At 42.4% G+C, this 23,538-nt stretch overlaps 2 protein-coding genes across 6 annotated transcripts in view; one reads left to right on the top strand and one right to left on the bottom strand.

Annotated features, from left to right (window-relative positions):
* Nucleotides 1-23,538, bottom strand: part of MOB3B (MOB kinase activator 3B) — a 189,418-nt gene that overhangs the window by 165,241 nt on the left and 639 nt on the right. The window lies entirely within an intron of this gene.
* On the top strand, nt 12,073-23,534 carry IFNK (interferon kappa). The gene has a single exon (XM_057498745.1). It carries the CDS (start codon nt 18,206-18,208, stop codon nt 18,830-18,832), a length of 627 nt encoding a protein of 208 aa, XP_057354728.1. The 5' UTR covers nt 12,073-18,205; the 3' UTR covers nt 18,833-23,534.

Raw genomic sequence — 23,538 nt, forward strand, 5'->3', positions numbered from 1 at the left:
AACAAATTTCATATAAGGAAAGAATGCTATTTTTAAAGATGCCAAAATAACAATTTACCTTATTTGTATAGCCTTGAAAAAGCTCGGTCTTTTATTTCAACAGTACCTCTTCTTCTACTCTTCAAAGAAGAAAATAACCCCACTAGAAAGCTGTCTATGGGCTGACAATTTCAACTTCAAATGGATTTTAGAAAATATCGTATGTATGTACAATGTGTCCCATCATACCACCCCAACTCCCAAGCTAACTCATACTAGTGCCAACATATTTTGATGGCTAGACTGTTTTTCTAATTGAATCAGGAGCATGGAAGAAATGGGTGAGTGGTTCATCAAACTATTCCCTCTTCTTTCTGTGCACATGGCTGAACTAAATTTCCTTCGCACTTAGCTGTGACTATGGAACTATCCATGAATGGGAAGTGACTGGAAGTGAGATGTGCCCCTCCAAGCTTAGCCCATATAATGTTCCCATGCATACCCCTCCAGCTCTTGCCATTTTGTCCCAGTGTGAGGAAGATGAGCCCTGCAAACTTGGAAGCCACATGGAAGATGGCCACAACATAGACACCTTCTATCTTTCTAACCTCTGCTTGGAAGAAAGCCAATAGCAGCTCGAGTACCTCTGTTCCAAACTTTACATGAGTAAGAAACGCTTTTATCATGTTTGAACTGCTTTACTCTTTGGGATGTGTTTGTTAAAGAGCTGGCATCTACAGCATCTGTAAGTCCTAGGATTTTTGTGAAATTGTGAAATACTGATAGATACTTGTACAATAGTGAATCTAATCATGGTGAGCCAAATCAGACACTAGGTCATAAAATAACTAATAATCTAGAGCTAAGACACCATTGTAGACTAGGTCCTATTCTAGGTAAACCATCAGAGGTGCCATAAGTTTAAGAAAAATGTTGGTGAAAACCTTGAAATATAGAACATTCATTTCATTCAAAAAAAGTTTGCTATTGCTTGACTTCAGTGACAAGAACATCTTGATCCAGTCTATTGAACACCAGTGTTTCAAAAGAGTATAGCTTGTGACAGAGTATTTGTGCAAACAGACATTTCTCAAAGTGAAACATTCATGAAATAAAAAAAAAAAAAAACTGGAGAGAATTGAAATTGTGAGCTATAGGCTCTCATCTATATTTAGTAAATAACAAATTAGGATCAGTTTCTTCAGAATTTGTATCTTCCATCATGATTTGATTGAAGATAGCAATGCATGGTTTAAATGCTAAAATGTACAGGAGTATGTATTTACTTTGGGCACACACAGGATATACATCAGAGGATATGCTCAGAAATTTAAGTCTCAGGCTAACCTTGGGAAATTCAAGCCTCAACTCCAACCTAAGTCCAATTAAGTAAATTATTTATTTTCTTGTCCAAAGTATAAGGGATATAACTTACCTTAAGGCCATCCAGTTAAAGATGTAATACCAAATGAGATTACTTACTGGTTATCAAAAACTATCTTGTTAATTCAGTAAAGACCCTAAAATCAAATAGACTATCAATGGGACTTCTGGAAAACTGTCTTTGGTGATCACAGATGTTAGCTTGGACCCAAATACATCCTATAAATTACTAAAAATATCCCTCAAATCAGTCTTGTTCTCTCTCTCTCTCCGCTGCTCCTACTTTCATCTAGGCTACCGCAACTCTTCACCTGGCATACCACAACATTCACTCTCAACCTGGGATCCTTGCTTCTACCCTAGCCCTTTCTCCAAACTGTCACTCTCCCAGGTGTCCCCAGAGGGATCTATTTAAAGCATATGTCATATTACACCATTTTCTTGGTTAAAATTCTTTCATGTGTCTTCACTAGTCTTAGGGTAAAATTGCAACTCCATCATGGCCTGCCATGCCCCGTCCAATCCAAACCTATCCTAGTACCATTCTCTTCACTCCAATTAATTTCCTTTTGCTCCAACATCCCAAGTTCTCTTACATCAGGGCGTTAGAACTTCCAGTCACTCTCTGCCTGAAATACTTCTTCTGGCTCTTTACATGGCTGACTTTTCTTCATCTTTCAAATCTCAACTGAGCCGTCACCTCTCCTAATTTCCCTCTTGCCCTGTTTATGTCTTTCATAGCACTCATAATATCCTGTAATTTTATTCTTTATTGTCTGAAAATATAGACACTCTATGAGGACATGAATCTTTTTTCTTTTTTACTACCTTGTTTCAGGCATCATATACTCAGAAATGGATGGATGGATGGACTGTATTGGTAGTAGATAATTTCAGAATTCTTTTTTCCATGGAACATCCACAAGAAACCATATTATCATGTTTGGCAATGAGTGCTACTATCCTGTCCCAGAGGGTATGATTATAGGACAATCCCAATTTCTGCTCACTTAATTGCATCTCTCCCATGAATATAAAGAGATTTTGGCTCTAGAACCACCCAGATGACCCTATTCACACACTCATAAGGGAAAATACCCAAGTTTGCAAAACTGATAATCCCATAACAGTCTTACTATTTCATTATCTGTAATATTTGTGGACACAAAACTATCCTGGCTTTGAATTTTAAGCTATCTAACTTATGAAGAAGCTCAGGAGGAAAAAAAAAAAGGTACCTCAATGTAGAGAAAAAGCACAGCACTCTTCCTTAGACTCCCTAGGAGCCCAGCAGGTCAAATCTCTGACTGTGGAAATCCAGTGCATACTTCACTTTTGTTCATGGCACTGGGTCATTCTGACAGAATAGCTTGTTTTCCCATTTCTGACTAAATGGAGGAGAGTTGTGCCGAACAAGTAGTTTTCCCAAAAGTTCCTCTGCATGTATAATAGGAAATGCAGGATTGGATCTGGGCAGGGGCTGTGGAAATGTCAGGGCAGTTTCTCCACACTGAATGTCCCTAAGAATGCCAACATGTGTGACCACACTTTTCCCCACTTTGAGCCATGATGAGAAATGCTATCCAGATCCAGCTTAAGTGATGAATTCCACTCTGAAGCTCAACATGAGAAAACTCAACAAGCGCCTGCAGAATGCCTGCCAAGGAACTTCATGTTAGCAATGTGCCATTTGCCCCACGGAGAGAGGTTACATGAAGCAGGCCTGCAGCACATGTGGTGGTGGTAGAGCAGTTCAAACATGATATAAGCATTTCTTACTCATGTAAAGTTTGGAACAGAGGTACTCCTGCAAGGAAGATGCTGGGATGTTTGCCCAGGAAACCCCACAGTGCTCTCTTCTGTAAGGCCCTCCCGAAAGATTCCTCCCAGGACTCAGTACCAAGAAAAGCTTTGCTTCTACTGAAGATTTAGCTTTGTTGCTGTTTTATTTCATCTTTTGGATACTCTGATTACTTTAACAGATCATATTTCCTCTTTGCTTCTAGAAAGCCCATGGACAGATGTGCAAACCCAGCAATAAAATGACACTAGACATCATGACACACAGTCTTAGGTTCTACCTGTACCTCTGCCTTCATCTTGTTTTTGTTGCACTTATGTTCCCTCAACTCTGATTTAACAACTTTTTTTCCTCTTGTATATATTTCATAAGCGACTTCAAATCCTTCTGGGAATGAAATAGGCTACTAATGCATAGGTACACACAGGAGCTTTTACACTAAACCTTTTACATCCTAGATCCTGTAAAAATACAATGTAGCCTCAGAGACCTGGGTTTGAATCCTGATTCTGTAGATTTCTAGCTATGTGACCTTAGGAAGTCACTTAATATTTCCAAGTTTCTGTTTCCTCCTCTTTAAATTAAGGATAATAACACCTACATTGTATAGTGGCTGTGAAAGTTAATTTATATAAAGAGTTGGTACTTACCACTTGCTTATAGTTTGTAAAAAAAAAGAGGCTAAAATCAAAATTGAAAACGATTGCTTTGTGTCTGTATGTGAGTAATGATGGTTTTTCTGAATGTCTATTTTTCAGGGGAGCTATTTAATCTGTGGTTAAATTAAAAAAATAATAAATTATATGAACTGCCAAAAAAGAGTTATAACTTAGTAATTGCTAAATAAATGGTATCCTTTATTATTAATAATAACTAGGCATATTGTTACTAAAAAATACCTAAAGGCAATACCTGCAGTATACAGGGACACAGACATAAGGAGCATGTTGTGTGACTATGAAGGCAAAGATCAGAGTGATGCGTCTACAAGGCAAGGAACACCAAGAACTGCCACAATCACCAGAAGCTAGAAAAGGCAAAGATTATTCCCCAGAATGTTTGAAGGGAACATGACACTTTGATTTGGGACTTCTGGTCTCCAGAACTATGAAAGAATAAATCTGTTTTGGGCCATGCCGTTTGTGGAAATTTGTTATGGCAATCTCAGGAAATGAATACATCCCCCACCTCCTGTGCCCTAAATGGCACAAGTGAAATAACCAAGCCAACTTTCAATCCAGCTGGCATCTGCCAAGAACTCACATTCATATCTGGCAACAAGATGTATTTTAGGGGGGCATATGCCAGAAGAGCACAAAACTTTCACCTTAGGCTTAAATGAATTAATTCCCCTCTCTGAGCTTCAAGTAAATCTGTAAAGTGGTATTAGGTCCAGATTAACAATGGCAAATACTGTTTAATTGGGAATGGTTGCTTTAGAGTGCTGTGTTGAGAAAGATTATGAGGAGTCATCTGGGCAGAGGCAGAGACAGAAAAAGAGTTAAAATATTCCATCCTCATTTTCCTCATGTCTCTGTGACTATCCTCTTTGGTTTCTTCTTCAACTGCCCACTCTTTAAAAAGAGACTCATACAGTTCTAACACCAGCTCATGCTTCTTTTTGCACCCTACATGTTCTCTTTAGACAGACTCACTAATTTTTGTGGTCTTACTGATCACCAACAATATCTGCTAATACTTTCAATTCTCTTTCTCCCACCGGGATCAGTCTCCTGTCCTCATCTAGACCCATTCATTCAACTGCCAGATGGATATCTCCACTTGGCTATCCCATAGGTAACTCAAAGCAGCTCATGTATAACAGAGCTCACCAGCTGCTCCCCTAAGCCCACTCTTCCTCCCAAGGGCTGCCTGTTAGTTGGCGCAAAACAATATACCCAGGCAGAAAACTGGCTTCTCCCTGGTCTGTTTCCTTTTTCTCATCCTCCCATTCCAAATCAATCACCAGACCTGCCAATCTTATGCCACAGACAATTCCCTTCCATACCTCTATCAGTCTCCTAATTCAAACTCCTAGTTCTTGCCTTTCAAAACTCAGCTGAGGTATCATTGTTTCCAGGAACCTCTGAAAAGACAAGGACTGGACCTGTCTTTTCTGCCCTTGTATTCCTGGAGTTTAGCATTCTGTCTAACACTGTAGGCAAAAAGATGATGGTGATGATTATGGAGATGATTATGACAACAATGATGATAACAGCTATCATTTATTGACCACTTACTATGTCCCAGCCACTATTCTTAGCAATTCATATCTTCACAGCTACCCTTTGGGGTAGGTATTTATTATCCCGATTTAAAGATGAGGTACAGGAAGTTCAAGTGACTTGTTCAGTCACTCAGTTCTACCCAGAGATTGTTGAACTGATCTAAAATTTAACTTAAACTAAAATATACTCACAAGGTAAAATGGTGAAATACATACCTCTTTGTTCAATAAGTATTTATTGAGCATATGCTATACACTAAGCACTGAAGCTACATGGAGAATAAAAGAAATAAACAAGTAAATGAATACATAAATTAATTTCAGGCATGGGAGAAATCGCTCAGGATACCCATCCTAAGCCACTTCCCTAGGGAAGCCACGATAGGCCTGAATGGACCCAGGAAACCAGTGTTTGCCTGTAAAATTCTAAGTAACTTTGTAGAAATTTAGGAGTGGCAGACTGAACTCAGAGTTTCCTCCTTTGCTAAAGCTTCCCCCACAGCAGAGATGCCTCTGTGAAGCACCAGAAACATCTTGAGTTAGGGCCTCCCTGCCTGGCAGCCTCCAGAACCCCCTTTCCTTTGGCTACAGGAGCACTGCTCCTCTCAGCAGAGGCAGGAGGAAGGGAGTTTTGTGAAAGCTGGTGAAGACTTACTTTGATGGCACTGAGGTCAGAGGACCTGGTCTCAGCCCAACTCTGCTCCCAAGCAGCACTGTGACCTTGGGCAGGTCTTTTCACCCCCTCTGATCCCAACAGTCTAAGTATTTTCCAACCCTGCACTCTATGATTTAGACTCTGCACTTCACAGGCTACCAAGGGGCAGGGCTGTTGGCAGGAAAAAAAGAGGTCCCTCCTCACTCCCCTGGCACCAACAGATTATTCCTGGATATCAGCCCCAAACCCCAGCAAACTGCTCAGGCACAGAGGAAATCCTAAAATTGGGGTATGTAAGTCTTCAGTCGGTCTAAGAAAAGCCCACTTAAATTTTTCTATAATAATGCCTTTCTTTGTTTTTCATAAATGTCAGGAAACCTATAACACATGCCACCTGATAGTAATTAAAAGAAGAAACTGTCTTCATCTCTGCAATGGCAACTCCTTTTAAAATATTTATCTAAGACAAGAGGACACCTCTGTCCATCATTCACTCCACTTGTCAGACTACAGACACTCTCAGATGTGGACTGGAAAGAAATTCACACATTGGACTCAGTGTGTACAGAAGAGGCAGGTGACATCTCTCTATCTGAAATGCTTACTACCATCTCAGAAGTGAAAATCCCATTAGGATGCAAACAGACCAAGAGAAACAGCAGTGGAACAAGGATATGGATGGAAGCTGTTCTGAAAATGCCCAGACTAAGGGAAGGTTTTACTGATGGTGCATATTTATTTACCTTATTCCACCGTATTAAATTTATTTTTATCAGTGATCATTTTCCTAAGAGCTCAAATTATTCCTGTGTAGGACATTGCTACATGCATAACCTGAAGCTGGGCAATAAAAGAGAGCCATGGGTAAATTTGCCCAAGGAGCCTCCCTGAGGGTGACATTATAACACAACAGCTACCAGAAACATCTAACACACAGACATGGCAATACTGGGGGCAGAGAGGGGAAGGGATGGTCTTGGAAACTTGAAGCGGTTTTGCTTACACAGCAAACGTGAGAACCATGAGAAATCACACGGCAGTTTTTAGTCAACAAATATTTAGTGTCTTTATGTAAGAGATGCCCCAGATAGAAAACTGAGTAAGACACATTTCTTGTCTGGAGAAGATCCATGAGTTAACCAAACAACACAAAAGTATGTGATACCACTAGAGTAGAAGTATGACAGTGCTTATGATCAACCCAGCCTTGAGAAATCCCGAAGAGAAAGCAGTGGGGATAGGAGACACTAAACGGACACTTAAGCTGCCATCTACTTTTCTCTGGACTTCTCTCCTGACTCTATTCTCCCCAGATCCATGCCCTGAGAGAACTAACCCACCAAATAACCCAACAAATAATTATTGAGCACCTACTACATGCCAGGTGCTATGAAAGGTGCCTGGATCTGTCTGATCCAAGTTCAGTGGGCCATTTATCCTGGGCCTCATAGTCATAACAGTGTTTGTTATGTACATTTTTTAGATTATCCAAATGATATATATCACAGAGATATGCTTAAAAGATTAAACTTCAAAGCATATCATGATTTTTATAATCCTGTTTTGGGAACTTTAAAATTATATATACAAGTTCCCATACTCCTATGTTGTATATCACCCATGGAGGTGATTCAGGTCTCTCTGGATCTCTGTGGGTCCTGCTGGGTATTCAAGAGACAGCAGCAAACAAGCCTTACACAGGAGTCTAAGTTGTTGCATTTACACTCACAGAACTCAGTGTTAAGTGGAGAGACAGATTATCAAATAAGGGCATATACCAAAACTAATAACTGTAGTTATCACAGGGGAGGAGAGTGGCATAACATGCGGCTGAACTGGAGAGCAAAGTTTTCACTTTATCTGCAATGTTTGAACTCTCACAATATGGATTTACACATGTATTACTTGTACAGTCATTATAAATTTCCACATCAGATTATTAAGAGAAGAAGACCCAGAACAGGACTGGAGGACCATGGGAGAAACTGATCCCAATATGGGAGGCAGTGAAAATGAGTGAAGCACCAAATTGGAGCTTCAGGGTCTGTTCGGGGCTAAAATAAGTGCAAACGACTTTGTGGTGACTGTTATCTGCATGCCCTCGGGGCAGCACTGCCAGGCATGGATGCAAAGGCTTCCCATCTCTGAACTCTCTACAGGGCTCAACCAAATTCTGACTCCACAAATGGAATGACTTACTTTCTATACTGAGTAACATGGATGATCAACACGTTATTCTCACCCTAGTTCAAAACTTGCCTTTTCATGGAGAGTAATAAATCTTACCAGAAGATGTCAAATAAGCTGAGGTGAATCATAGCTATCTTGTCTAGACTGAAATGTCTCGTTTCAATTTTGTCAAACAAATTGTGTCCTGTCCGTTACTGTCAACCTTATAATCCACATGAACTTCACACAGTTCAGTTGACCATAGGGCAGCCTCTGCTAATCAGCTTTCTCTCTGAAGAAAGCCTGACCGCATATAAATGATCTCAACATGTACTATATAAATAAGAGCAAATATCCATGGAAACAACATTAGCTATGCCAACACATAGCCTGTTAATGACAGTTGCAGCAGGCAATTGAGGAACAAAAACATTTCCTTAAATTGTCACTCTTTTCAATTTTCTGATTGTATTTTGAGACATAGTCAGATGGCATGGCTTTCACAGAACAGAGGGATGATCAAAGATTGATCATCCAATAATGCTTCTGATCAGAGTACTTATGCAGGAGTGTGCATGTGTGTGTGTGTGTGTGTGTGTGTGTGTGTGTGTGTACTATTTTGTTTGAGTGCGGCAGATGCCTCTTTGGAATGTGCACAGGTTTTAGGGACATGTATACAAATGAAGTCAGCATGGAGCACTGCAGCCGAATGCACCTCTGCACATGGAGTCAAGCTAGCAGAGGAAAAGTCTAGGGAAGTGGGCTCTGTGTCTGACTTACTGCTGTAAGAGGTCAATGGGAGTTGGCATGGTGGAGAGGGTTACCAGATTAAATATGCAATACCCAGTTAAATTCGAATTTCAGATAAACAATAAAGGATTTTTTAGTGTAGGAACATCCCAGATATTGCATGGGAGTCCTGTATTTTTGTTTGTGAAATCAGACAACTCTAACGGTGGAAGAGAGGAAGACATGCATGTCAATGATCTTTCCTTCTTTGTCATGAATACTGTCAACATCAAAATCAATAAACATTTACTGCACAACAGGAATTAGGTCCAATAAGGAAAGACCTGTGAATTACTTCTGCTACCTAAAACACTCAGAACATGTCTGTTTTCTTCACTTGTGGGCTCCTTGAGATCATGGATTCTACCTTATTCCTCCATCTTCCAGACCTAGCATGTGGTAGATGTTAACAATACACTTTTGAATAAATTTGGATATGATATGGAATGGAATGACTATAAAGGGAAGATATTTGGGGTTGGGGGATACAGTGACAAAGCTATACATGGCAGAAAATATGGGGAACTTCAAGATGGTTGACAGCAGCCAAATCTCCAGCCACCTCCATCACCTATAAGCAGGACCCTTAGCATAGTGCTTCAATTGGACCATCTCTTTGCATGGTTAGTAAGGTTGAACTATCTCAAATAAGAGCAAAGTAGTATAAGCAAACTGGGTGGGTAGGGAGGAGGGAGAATAAAAAATTGGGAGATCAACACTTACACAATTACCCATTTTAAAAAGCCATAATTAAGGAGGACAAAGCATTGTAAAAGTCCAAAAGAGGAACAAGCAATTCTGACTAGGACAACTCAGAAAGTTTTAGGTAAAAGAAGTTATGACTTATATAAGAAGATACAGCCCGCAAAGGTCTTTATAGACTCTGTGTGTGTGTGTGTGTCTGTGTGTGTGCGCGCGTGTGTGTGTGTAGTAATAAATAAATGTATATACATAAACCTATTGTTTTAATGGAAATTTTTAAGAATAGCATACTAACTCCCACACACTCTGTTATTCATATCAACTGAATTGGAACTGAGTCTTAGGGTTAATTCACATTTCCTTTGGAAGTACCCTAGAACAGAAATGTTTAAGTAATTAAAGTTCTATTGATCCCATTACAGATGTACAATATTATTTTTAATGTGTCTCATTTTAAAGAGTTTTGCCTTAGTAAATAAATACTTCATGACTACAGAAAACTTTAAAAATCAAGGTAAATAAAAATACAAAAATAAAAATCACCCACTGCCTTTTCAGTTAGAGACAATGACTCAGTATTTGTAGCATATATACCTCTTGATTTTTTTCTGCACATATATGCATATGTCAGTATTTAGCAAATATGGTATTAGATTCTAGATACCACCACAAAAGCTTGTTTTTAAGCTACAAAGTCAATCTAAGTGACCAAATATAATCCCACAACACAATTTGTAATGCTTTTACAGAAGTTTCCTACTGATGAATTATTTAACCAGGTACCTACTGCTGAACATTTAAATTATTTTTCAGTTTTTGCTGTGATAAACTTACTGACAGTGGAGTCTTTAAAGACACCCATCTTAATTTCTTGGGGATAAATTCCTAGAGGGATAACTGCTGAGACAAAGATTATGTATATTTTTTAAAGCTTTTAACACATATCATATTTTGCTTTCTAGGAAGGTTGCATCAACATATAATCCTTTATAAAAGGGCCCATTTTCCTAATTAATATTCTAACTTAGTTACCCCACAAAATCTGTGAAATCAGAATATAAAGACAGAGAGCATACAAAATAATATATGTACTGAGTTTTCTTTTCATAGGAAACCAGTCCCAAAAGCCAAGATTGTAAGAAATCTTCTATGTCCACAATTAGCCTTTGATGCAGTCAACTGATTTAGACAAGAACTTTTTAAGCCAAATTTCCAAACAAAGTCTGCCACATTTGTGGAACAACAGTTGCTTATCATTCTAAAATGATTTTATTGGAAATTAATATATATTTTTTGAGATAATAATTAAGTTAGCCTTGTTTAAAGACATTCCATTTCATGTTGCTGGAGAAAGGAGTCCATTTGCCTTGACCACAAAGGTTTTTTGGTCAAACAAAGTGAAAACCACAAATGGTGGGTAGCCATCATCCCTACGAGTACTATTGGTCCAGTAGCTTGGTTAAAATGGGTGATCATCTCCTCATATACCTCTTTGGTGAAAAACAAACAGGAGCAAACAAAACCCTTTACAGTATCCAGAACCTCCAGACTTTTCTTCCACAGAAGGAAAGATTGTCAAGCAAGTTTTAATGTGCTGTTTAAACCATATCTGAAAGTAAAGAAAATGCATGATACTACAAGAGGGACGTCAATGAAGTAGAAAACTGTTCTCCAGTATACAACCCCCTGGAAGCCATCTATAAAAGATATCAGAGGTGTTTGAAATGCTAGGCAGGAATGGGAAGCCCTGTTTTGGGTTTAACCAGGGAAAGGATAGAGGGAGAGTATCAACATTTTCTAATGGCAACAGAAACCCAAGTCGGCTAGGACTTCTATTTGGTAAGTGCCACTCTCAATTGACCAAATCTTTTTCATTTTTTTTGAGACCCAGTGTGATATAATGACTCAAAAGAAATACATATTTGGTCATTTATATGACCAAATATACATTTCCCAGGTATATTCTGTCTTCATTTACAGTTCCTGAAAACAGTGCAGTCTTAAAGGTGAAATGGGTGCTCTGTCATGTTAATGAGAGAGTTTTGGACCCCACCCAAGGGCAGGGGCTGGAGGCTGAATCAGCCAGTAGCCAATAATTTAGTCAATTACAATTATGCAATGAAGCCCTCACAAAAACCCCTGAGAAAAGCGTATTGCTCTTTCGGATCCTGCTTTTCTGTCAGAGAGAGCTTCTATACTTGGGGAACCAGAACGCTCCCCTGTGCCACCGAGCCAAGCCCCCAGCTCCACAAGGATAGGAGCTCCTTTAGTTGGGACCTTGCCCTGTATATCTCTCTTCATCTGGCTGTAAACTTGTATCCTTTACAGTATCCTTTATTAACCTGGTAAATATGTGCTCCATTGAGTTTTTTGAGCCTCTCTAACAAATTAATCAAATCTCAGGGGGAGGTTGTGGGAGCCTCCAATCTGTAGCAGGGAGGTCAGAAACACAGGTAACAGCCTGGGGCTTGTGACTGGCACCTGGAGTTGGGGGTGGAGGGCAGTCCCGTAGGATGGAGCCCTTAACCCGGGAACTGGTGCTGTCTCCAGGCAGATAGCATCAGAATTTAGTTGAGTTCTCCAACACCCTGCTGGTGTTTGAGAATTGCTACCACACGCGTATAGACATTGGAATCTGGTCTGGGAACCCAAAAGGAGTTATACTACTGTATAATACCATTTTTGCTGTTGTATATGAAAAAAAATACTGCATTTAGCGTCAGAGGAGTGGGATTTGTTAGATCCACCAGTGACCCACTGACTCACTGAAATATGTGGTTTTTGAAGAGGAAGAATGAAGGGGGGGTGAGGTAACTTTGATGTCTGGATATCTACCAGGTCACCCAAGGTCTGTAACAGCGGCTGCACTGCTGTTATTAAAGGCTACCAGTGGAATTTAGAAATGGCAGTGGACCCACCCCCTAAGGAGCTGGCTCACTGGATATGAAAGGAAGTGCAAACCAGTAAGAATCAGGCTATATGTACCACTCCCCTGCTCTTGTTATCTGCAACAGCCAAACTGAAAATAAAGGAAAGCACTTGGCCAGGGCTTGATGCTGAACAAGCTTGGTTTTGGGTCAATCTGAGCTTTGGCCATTACCTCAAAGCCTAGAAGGGGAAAATCACATCTGAGCAACAGGACGTACCTCTAAGACCTCTGGTCACCAAGAAGATAGTTAGTGTAGGGGGAGGTGAGAACCAGGAAATGACTGAGACTCGGGGACAGCGTGAAGGAACGGGTTCATTCTGTGGATCTGTATCACCAGCTTCCCAAAGAACCTTTCTGAAGTGGTTTGTGAGAGTAACCAGTTGGGGCTCTGTCTTTGGATTTGAATGCTGCAGAGCTGGAGAGCGTGTTTGGGCTGATGCAGGACCCACAGCACACTACTGTGATCCAGATACACAGGAGGTTATTCCCAGGGGAACAGTCGGGCCCGGTGGACTGGATAAAAGCCACTATGAGTTCTGTTTATCCTGAGAAGGGGGACTGCCTGACTCCTATAAATGCCAAATGGAACACCCCAGATGAAACAGCTGATTTGCTTCATATGCAAGCCATGGGATTGGCTTTATGATGACCGAGATATGCACCCACTGAATATTCCTGTTACACAGGCTATGGTAAATGCTGTGATTAAGGGGACCCTGTTATGTGGCACCCCATGTAACTACTACTACAAAATCGGACAACAGTTGGAGAAGCCCTATCAGATTTGTTATCTTAGCTTCCCCGCTTGGGTCTTACTGACACCAAGAGCATTAAAGTAATTAAGAAAATGGGAGAGACAAAAGGGAGAATCAAGGGTTTCCACCCAACAGAGTGGAAGTCTTCAGATGGTTATGGGAAAATGGGATGAATAAAGTGGATATTGATGGGGTTGAAACAAAGGTGTTACTGCAGCCCTACCAGAGATTGGGTGGGCCAGTGGGACCCCCTGTTGCTCCCCCAACATTACAGAGGCCCAAACAAGTCTGCTCTATTTACCCAGTTTGGAGGAATTTAAAAAGCTTGAAGGCCAAGATTATAAGAAACCTAATCAGGAATCCCCTGGGGTGGTAGTCAGGTGGATGAAGCAAGTTGAACATTGACAAAAAGGCCGGGGTCTTCTGGCTACACTCCAGCTGCAGAACTGAGGCCATTTTTCACATTTATAGGTAAAATGGTCAGGGGGAGGGGAAGAAACTTTTCTGAGACTCCTCGATGTGTGAGTTCAATGCACTGTGATTCCAAAAACTGTTGAGGTCTGTCCAGAGCTAAGATTAGGTTGGGAGGCTCTGGAGACATAATGGTTGATTGGATTAAGGTGAAAGTTTACATGAAAATTGGGGATATGAGATTTTGTGTGTGGTGGTTGCATCTCCTTTACCTGAATGTATTATTGTGATGGATTATGTCTGACTGGGGATTGCTTCCCCCGCCTAATACTGTAAAACAAAAGGCATGTAAGCCCGCCCTCAGGCCAGTTTTAACTGGGCATGCTAAATGAGAAATGCTAGAGCTTCCCAAGCCCACACAGGTGGTTAACTTAAAGCAGTATGGAATACCTGGTGGACAAAAAGAGATCACCACTTTAATGAGTGACATGCTTGAAGCTGGAGTGGTGGTACCCACAAATTCACTGTATGATAGTCCTGTGTGGCCTGTGAAAAAGGCAGATGGCTCATGCAGACTAACAGACTATCGAGGCTTAAATAAAGGTGCACTGCCCATAGCCTCAGCAGTTCCAGACATGGTCTCAACCACATAGAAAATACAACAGGCTAAAGGAAGCTGGTCTTCAGTGATTAACCTTGGAAATGCTTTACCCATAATGTCTTGGGTGATGTCAGAGAAACACTCTAGTAAGGAAGGTAGTGCCCGGAAGAGTTCGGTAATAAAATGGAAATGGTTCATACAGGAGAAGGCTGCCAGCAGAAGGTAAGGAGGCCCACACTGTATCCATGAACAGGTAGCCTCTTTTCCTCTAGGACCAATGATGGAGCCACCTGGTGAGCTGCCAGAACTGGCTGCCATGTGCGCTGTGACCTGTGAACAGCTCTCAGCTGAACAGCAAAGAGCTGCTTGGTTTACAGGTGGCAGTTCTGAGATGGACAATATCCTGTTCAGAAAGCTGCTGTTTTAAGACCAAAGGATGGCAAGACTCTGGTGAAGGAAGGTAAGAACAAACCAGCTCAGTGGGCTGCACTGCCTGCTGTTTTCCTGGCAGTAGTGGAAGAACTGAACCATGATTAAAGCCCCTATGTTTGGATTTTTATGGACTCCTGGGATGTAGCCAATGGGCTGGCTGTATGGTCAGGTTAGTGGGCAATGGGAAACTAGACTATTAAAGGAATGCCTGTGTGGAGTGCAGCCCTATGGAAATCACTATGAGAATTTAAGGGGCGCATTAAAGTAGGACATGTCGATGTCCATCAGAAGAATACCCTTCCAGGATCAGCAGAAGGTGACTGAAACCACCAAGTGGACCTGTTGATGTGTTCCCTTGAGGCAGCCACTGGGTCCATGACATGAGTGGACATGGGGGAGCTGCAGCAGTGCAGACACAGGCTGAATCTAGACATATTTCTGTTGCACCCTGTGAGGCACAGAATGCCAACAGGAACTGTTCTGTCAACAAGAGAGACAAAGACTGCAGCTGGTTATGGGGAAAATTCCCCGGAGGGAAGGCCCCTCACATAGCTGGCAAGTGGATTACATTGGATCAATGCCAGTAGCCCCTAAGGGCTATAAATGGGCCCTAACTAGAATAGACACTTATTCTGGACTGGGCTTTGCATACCTGGTGGTAGATGCAAATGTTCAAAATACCATTAAAGGATCGGAACAGAAGATACTGTACCAATTTGGACCACCAAGTTACATCTTTTCAGACCAAGGGACACACTTTATTGCCCATGGTGTCCAACAGTGGGCCAGGAGACATCACATCAGATGGACATACCATGTTGCATATCATCCTCAGAGCAATGGTTTAATGGAAAATTGGAATGGGCAGTTGAAACATTTGCTGTCTCAAACAAGGGAAGATAAAGGTATGGGGGCTGTCTTACACACCTTAAAGAGTGTGTGCTCACACTTAACATGAGGGGGGCTAAGGGAGGGCCCCCACTGGATTGATTCCTCCACTTTTCCAGGGGGTCTGGGGAAGAGAAGTTTGGGGAGGATGCTGGTGCGACTATACAGTTCTTCCCCACATCACCACAACTTTCTTTTTTTCCTACTGGGTGCAGTGGTTCCAGACCAGGGCTGCAACTGCGGGTGCCATAAGTAGCGAAGGTTACCAAACAAGAAACTGAAACTGCAACCTTATTCTTAAACTTTTATGTCAGAATTCCTAAGGGACTGATGGAGTGGATTGTGACTTCACCCCACCTGGCACAGCCATGCTGCCTTGTAGCTGGGACAACCCGTTAGCTCTGTACCTGTGTGACCCTCCCCTACATGAGTGGGAGTGGACTTCGGGGGAGCCACTTGATAGACTAGTATTGCTTCCAGCAATCTGGACCAGCACAGTAACCGGGCCTGATGTCCCCTCCACAGAAAAGTCTGGGTAAAGATAAATGACAAATGGAAGAGAAAGAGAAATTATGGCTGAGGGTAAAGGGATGAATAAGTGGGTTATGCAACAAAGGATATCCAACATTTTATTAATGCCTCGATAGAGGCTCAGAGCAAGAGAATAATCTCTCTTAGCAAAAGCAGACCAGATGCCGAGAAGGGTGACACTATTTATTTGCCAAAACCACTTCCGCTTTTGGAACCTGACAAGATTGAATGATAGCCTGTGAACTGGAGTTACATCGCACTGGGAGAAACTCTGGTCATGAGAAATGTTTACAAATGGACCAACATAAAAACATTTGTGATGATTTTACAGGACAAGTGAGTTGTTTCTTTGAATCTGTCCCCACCTGACACTGGCTTTTCCAAATGTTAGGCCTATTTGCATTGGTACTATTGTTCTATCTGTTGTATAAATACTGTACCAGATGTAAGTGCTGTGACACATATGGTCATTTTGCTGTAAGGAGTCTGTGTTTGAATACCAGGGTGTGGACTGAAATAATAATGAGTTGTAAGAAGTACATACTTGGTCATTCATATGACCAAATATATACGTTTCCCAGGTATATTTGGTCTTCACAGTTCCTGAAAACACTGCAGAGTCTTAAAGGTGAAATGGGGGTCTAGTCATGTTAATGAGACTTGGACCCCCACCCAAGGGCAGGGGCTGGAGGTTGAATCAGCCAATAGCCAATAATTTTGTCAATCATGACTAGGCAATGAAGCCCTCACAAAAAACCCTGAAAAGAGTTTATTGCTCTCTTGGACCCTGCTTTGCTGTTGGAGAGAGCTTCTGTGCTTGGGGAACCAGAATGCTCCCATGTGCCATCTCGCCAGGCCCCAAGCTCCCTAAGGATAGAAGCTCCTTTATTTGGGACCTTGTCCTCTGTATCTCTTCATCTGGCTGTTAACTTATATCCTTTATTAAACTGGTAAGTATGTTTTCCTGAGTTCTGTGAGACACTCAAGCAAATTAATCGAACCTACAGGGGAGGTGGTGGGAACCTCCAATCTATATCCGGTTGGTCAGAAACACAGGGAACTGCTTGGGCCTTGTGACCATCATCTGGAGTAGGGGTGGGGGGCAGTCTTGTAGAATGGAGCCCTTAGCCTGGGGAATCTGGTGCTGTCTGCAGGCAGCTATCATCAGAATTGAGTTGAGTCCTCCAACACCCTGCTGGTGTTCAAGAATTGCTTGGTGTTATGTGTGGGAAGACCCCCCTCACACACATACATGCACATACTGGAATTGGGTCCAGGAACCGGAATGGAGTTATACTACTATTATTGCTGTGTATAATACTCTTGCTGTATATATGAAAAACAACACATTTCCCAGAAAAATCAAATAGAAAGAGAAAATATCCAAATGTACAAGCTTAATTTAACAAGATAGGAAAAACTTAAACTGTTATGTTCTTGTGGCCTGGCATCACATAATCATAGTCATTTGGTCAATATATATGATTAATTCAGTGAGAGAAGATGTTTGGCTGTAAGGCCAGGTACAAAAAAAGTATTTTCTTGGAAGATTGCTGTCTCTTATGTAATACCAGTAGGTGTGTGAGCGAGCGTACAGTCACAACTTCCAAGTTCTTTCTGAAATACTCTGCATCAGTCTTAATGGTGATTTACAGCACTAGGGTGGATCTTCCAGGTGTCTAAGGTAACACAATCATAATGTTCTGCTCATTTTTATCAAAAGAAAAAAATATGTATGGTCATTTCAAAGTCAGCATAGTCACCAAAAGCCCAAAAAAAAGCCTCAGAGGCAAAGGGAAGGGGCTGACACCCTGAGAACTAAAGAATGACGAATGAGAAAACTCCTCCCTGCTGAAGATACTCAGGTGTATAAAGGGCACATGAAGGAACACTTAAGACCTAAAACGTCATTGCCAATCTTGAGTCTTGCAGATTTCTTAGCTCAGAAGAAAAATGAGCACCAAAAGTGATATGATTCGGAAGCACTGGTTGTTTGTATGCTTTGTGGGTCTGTTCATCACTGGCATCCTCTCTCTGGATTGTAACTTGCTGAATGTTCACCTGAGTAGAGTCACCTGGCAAAATCTCAGACTTCTGAGCAGTATGAGCAATACATTTCCTGCAGAATGTCTAAGAGAAAAGAAAGCTTTTGAGTTGCCCCAAGAGATCCTATCATACAACCAGCCTGTGAAAAGGGACATCAAGGAGGTCTTCTATGAAATATACATACAAGCCTTCAACATCTTCAGTCAATACAACTTCACATCCACTTGGGAAGAGAAGCATGTGAAACAAATCCAAATCGGACTTGATGAGCAGTTGCAGTACCTGGAACAATGCTTGGAAGAAGAGGAGAAGGAAAATGAAGACATGCACAGGATGGGAGAGGAGGAGATGAAACACTCAGGAGCTATGGTTCCCCAGCTGAGCAACCTAGAACTGAGGAGATACTTCCACAGGATAAACAATTTCCTGAAAGATAAGAAATACAGTCACTGTGCCTGGGAGATCGTTGGAGTGGAAATCAGAAGATGTTTCTACTACTTTGTGAAATTCACAGAACTACTCAGGAGGAAATAAGGTATATTTTTAGAATTAAAATTCCATGTCTTTCCCAAATCTCCTTCTCCCCTTTCATCTTTTTAAGAACTATTCTATTGTCCTATAAGCCTGCCCTAGCTTGGCTTGGTGCGGGTTTATGTAATGTTTACTGTCCCTAAAGTTTGGCCTTGTGACATCAGCCACAGTCGCCTAAGAGAGGTGATGCCGGCCATCCCCTGGATGACCAAGAGTCTTGTAAAGTCCTGAAGACAGTTTTAAAGGAATAAGATTCCATCTCAATCTTCTACTATCTCCTTCTCTTTCCTTTTGCTATTTTGTACTTGCTTTGCTCTATTACCTTTGAACTTCACCAAGCCAATATCTAAAGGACATGGATCAGAGGATATTGTAGAATGTAACACCTCAACGACTTAGCCCTTTTGCTGCCAAAGTTGTTTATTCTATGAATGTCTGGCATGTTAAAAGCTTATATAAACTTCCACAGAGTTAAAACCCTTCTTTTTTGGGAAATCCTACCCTCAAAAAAATAAAGGTTGAAATGTCTGGCCCATTTGCTTCTCAGCTTGATTTGTTTGAAATGATACAAAGTTTGTTAGATGGTATTTTATTAGTTTAAGAGAATGAAGCTCCATACCATACTCTTGTATTACTGGATGATTGAATTAGAGGACCACTAACTAAGTGCTCTTTCAAACTTTCAGAGCATATGATTCTAATGCAGACAGCAATGTTCATTCCTAGTGCATATTATTTGATGTCTATATCTAAAGGCATGGAAAATGCTGCAGAAAAGTATAGTATCTGACTTACACTGTTGTTTGGTGGATGTGTGTGCCTGAAATGAAATGCCTATAATCATACTACAAAAGAATTTCACATTGGATTTTCCCAACTAGAAGATCACTTTCTTTCTGTTAAGCAAACTAGTCAACCTAATAACATATGACACTTTCATATACTTTATCTTTTTAAAAAGTTATTTTGTACCTGATTCACCTAGATGATTTATTTAAATTTGCTTGTGTGGTCCTCCATCCAAATTAATTCATCATCTAGGTGAAATAAATTTTCTTTTCCTCTCTCTCTCCACCCCATTTCAGAATCATCTACCTTCAAGCAAGAATATAGAGATGGGGGTACAGAAATGCACATAAGAGTGTGACATATACCTGGCTCAGCCCTTGAAGACCTCTCCTGCTATTGTTTTAACATCATGCTGCTAAATCATTTAGATTCAGGATTTATCCAAGTACAGGGCTCATGTGATATAGCCAAACAGAAAACCTTATGATAAAACTGAGGCTAACTTCAGACAAAAGTTTTAAAAAATGTTTAAAAGAACAAGAACAACTTGTGGATCATGGTGTACTGGTTATCAGCGGAAGGAGCACAAATAAATTTAGTATAATCCATTTTCTAAAAACAACTCACCAACAGACCTATTCAAAATTCTTAAAAAAGTACTATAAACTGTAAAGAAGTTGGCGTATGCAGGCTACTAAGTATAAAGTATACACTTGGTCTTTTCCATGAATTTCTCTAATAATGCCTTTGTGAGGCACAAGTTTCCTACAGGACAATATGGGAATCTTAAGTATCCTTAAGAAGTGCATTATTAACCAATGAATTAACTAGTAACTACTGGGATTATGTCAGTTACTTCAATAATTTATGATTTCAGTCTTGCCAAACGTTTGCTATATAAGAGGAAGAGAATTGGCACTCTGAGTCAATAAAGACGGTCTGATTATACAGGTGGTGGGGAAGGGGGTGAGAAGACATAACAGCTTTTACTAAGAGTACCTCTAGTCAGAAAAAGAACACTCCCATTGAAAAATAGGTAAGGCCACAAACTGGCATCACAGAAAGGAAAAAATACTAACAGACAAATGAAAAATGTTTAATCTCATTTGTAATTAAAGAAATGCAAGAGAGGACAAGATATTCCCCTCCCATCAGTCTGGCAGAGATGAAAAAGAATGATAATACAAAATGTGAGTTTGGGGTAGAGTATAAGAAAAAAAAAATCCTCTTGTGTATTGTTGGGAGAGAGGGTAACCAGCCACGAGTTTCTGATAGGGCAATACAGCAATCATAAATGTCCTAAAAAATGCATTAACTCCTTCGACCTATCTATCTGGTGTCCAGAAATGTATTCCAAGAAAATCATTGGATCAAACTGTCCCTGGAGGCTCGTTTTCATTTTCATCTCTCTGTATCCTCCATTTCTTCTAGAGTGATTTTTTGGGGGGAATTTTTTTTTTAGTTCTAAAGTTAGAGAAACTGTGCAAGCTTATCTTCCAGTACAGTTCCCCGTTTTCCCTACTGGGGTAGACTGGGATAAGTACTCTTTCCCTTTCTCTTTGTTAAAGATGCCGTGGGTGCTTCTGGAGCACCCCCAGGCCCTTCTCACTTCTCTCCTGCTGCTGCTATGGCTAAATTTCAAAGGAATCCTTCCTTGGGGATCATTTTCATAATGAAATGTTTGTGAAGTGTCTTCCTGTACTTAAAATTTCTTTTTTTCTTTTGTCCCACTGGTAACATCCAGAAATCACTGGAGAAAGAACTCTGTGTCCACAATCCTGACTCAGCAGTCTCCTTTGTTTTTCTTCTTTATTAAAAAAAAAATCTCAAAAGTTAAGTCCAGTAAAGGGAAACTTTAGAACTGTGCAAAACCAAGTGTGCATTTCCACTTAAATGCCTGAGTGGGTACACAGGTCAGAGTTGTTCAGGAGGAAGCTTCCTCCCTCTCCTGGCTTGGGGGAGGGATCAACAGGTGGGGGATAAAAAGAGTGTAACTGAGTCTCCTTGGAGGAGGGACTGAGTGGGCCTCCCACAGAAAAAGCTGGCAACTCAGGTATTCATAAAGCTATGAGCATTATAGGTTCCAACAGGTGCACAGACTAGGCCTCCCCTCGCGGGCAAAGTGACTCTCCCAATACCACCTGCGGCTCTGCCTTCTCAGAGTGGCTACTTTGCTTCTGCCCAAATTCTTTAATAATCCACACTAAGAATAGCATAATGTATTAATAATCTAGTGAGGGAAAGCAGGTACTCAGGACCATCTGTAATCTAACAGGCGCCTCCACAGGGGAACCCCAGGCCAATGCCAAGCCACCACTGCTCAGCGACTTGGAAGCTTTAACACTGTCCTGGCAGCGTCTGCACTGAGTCCCCTGGGTCTGCTTCTCTTAAATGTTGAGAGGGGACCTGGGATTTAAACTTGGAGCCCTATGCAAAGTCAGAACTCCACATCTATTCTGGAGGGAACCACCTCACCACAATTTCTGGGCAAAGTCTTGAGCCTTCCTAGGTTATTTCCAGCTCCATTCTCAGGAAGGCGCCTGGCCTGTCTTCCAGCCCTGGGAAACTCGCAGACCTCAGAACCTGGGCTTTCTGCCTACCACAAGTGCCCTGATCCCATCCCACTGCCTTGGCAGCGGGCCAGCCACACGCCTTGGGCGGAGATCGGAATCCCCTGGAATTCACCAAAAGGCACCCTGCAATCGAGTGGAACCTCGCTTCCACTCACGACAGCTTCCCCCCTGTGGGATCTGGGACCTTTGTGGTGCATCTGGGATAAGATCTGAGAAATGAGCCCTGGGCCACCGGCAGCCGAGAAGGCGGGGAAGGAACAACTTTCCCTCCGCCCCCTAACCACAAGGCCCGGGAGGGGCGGCCTAGCCGGGGACCGGCTCCGCTCTAACCCGGGTCAGTATCCCAGGCAGGAGGTGACCCGGTGACTGGAGTAGGGGGGTAGGGGGGGTGGACAGCGACGTGGACGAGAAAGGCTTCCTTCTCTCCCCAGGTTCTGCCAGATGTTGGAAAGGCAAACAATAGGGGAAATGCGGAAAAACAAAAGGCCATTCGCCACGATCTCAATCGGCTCTGTCGCGTGGTCCCTCCCGGGAGGCGGGGGGTAGGGGTGGGAAGGACAGGGGGTTCAGGAAGGTGGGGGAAAGGGGCTCCCAAGGAGTTCGGAGTCTCTAGTACTTCCTCGCCAGGCTCCGGGTATCGGCCCTTCACTCTTCCGAGGGGTCCAGAGGCAGAAAGCAGAAATCAAAGGATAGTTGGAGGGCTTTCACCTTCCTCAGTGCAGGGCATGGGAGGGGCTGCGATGCCAGATGTTTGACAGTTGTTGGCCCAACGGTTCAGCTGGATTTTGTATGTCCTTCACACACCTCCTCCTCCACGAAGCACCCACAGCCCCGGGGCGCCCCGGCCGAGGAGCGGAGTTTCCCTCCGCAGCCCCCAAGCCGAGCCTCCTCCTTCCAGATCAAGCCTCCCTAACGCTGTCCCCCTGCCCGGGCGCACTTTCGCGAAAGTTTGTCTTCCCGCCGCCCACAGCCCAACACGCACCCTGCAGTCATCGCGATTCGGGATGGGCTCGGGAACAGACTTGTAACCCGAAGGAAGATGGATTTTATTGATTTATCTTTTTAAAATCAAGGCCGCGGGGCGGGCGGCGGGGCTGCCTCTGGTTCCTGACTGGGAAGGGCGCGCGAGGGGCCGGCCCGCAGCCGAGACGCGGGCAGGGGGCTGAGGCGGATTCCAGCCCCGGAAGCCCGCGGATGGCGGGCTGGGAAACGGGGTCCTCCACCTCCCGCCCCCCTTGTGCACCGGCCCCCCAGGTGCGCCCCGCACCTTTGGCCCCCTGGGCGCGACGCGGGGCGAGCAGCTGCCCGGCTGCGCCACCTCCCCTCGCTTGGAGCGGGTTCTCACTC

Source organism: Manis pentadactyla, chromosome 3 (assembly GCF_030020395.1).
Source record: "Manis pentadactyla isolate mManPen7 chromosome 3, mManPen7.hap1, whole genome shotgun sequence".
In the NCBI taxonomy this organism is placed as follows: Eukaryota; Metazoa; Chordata; class Mammalia; order Pholidota; family Manidae; genus Manis; species Manis pentadactyla.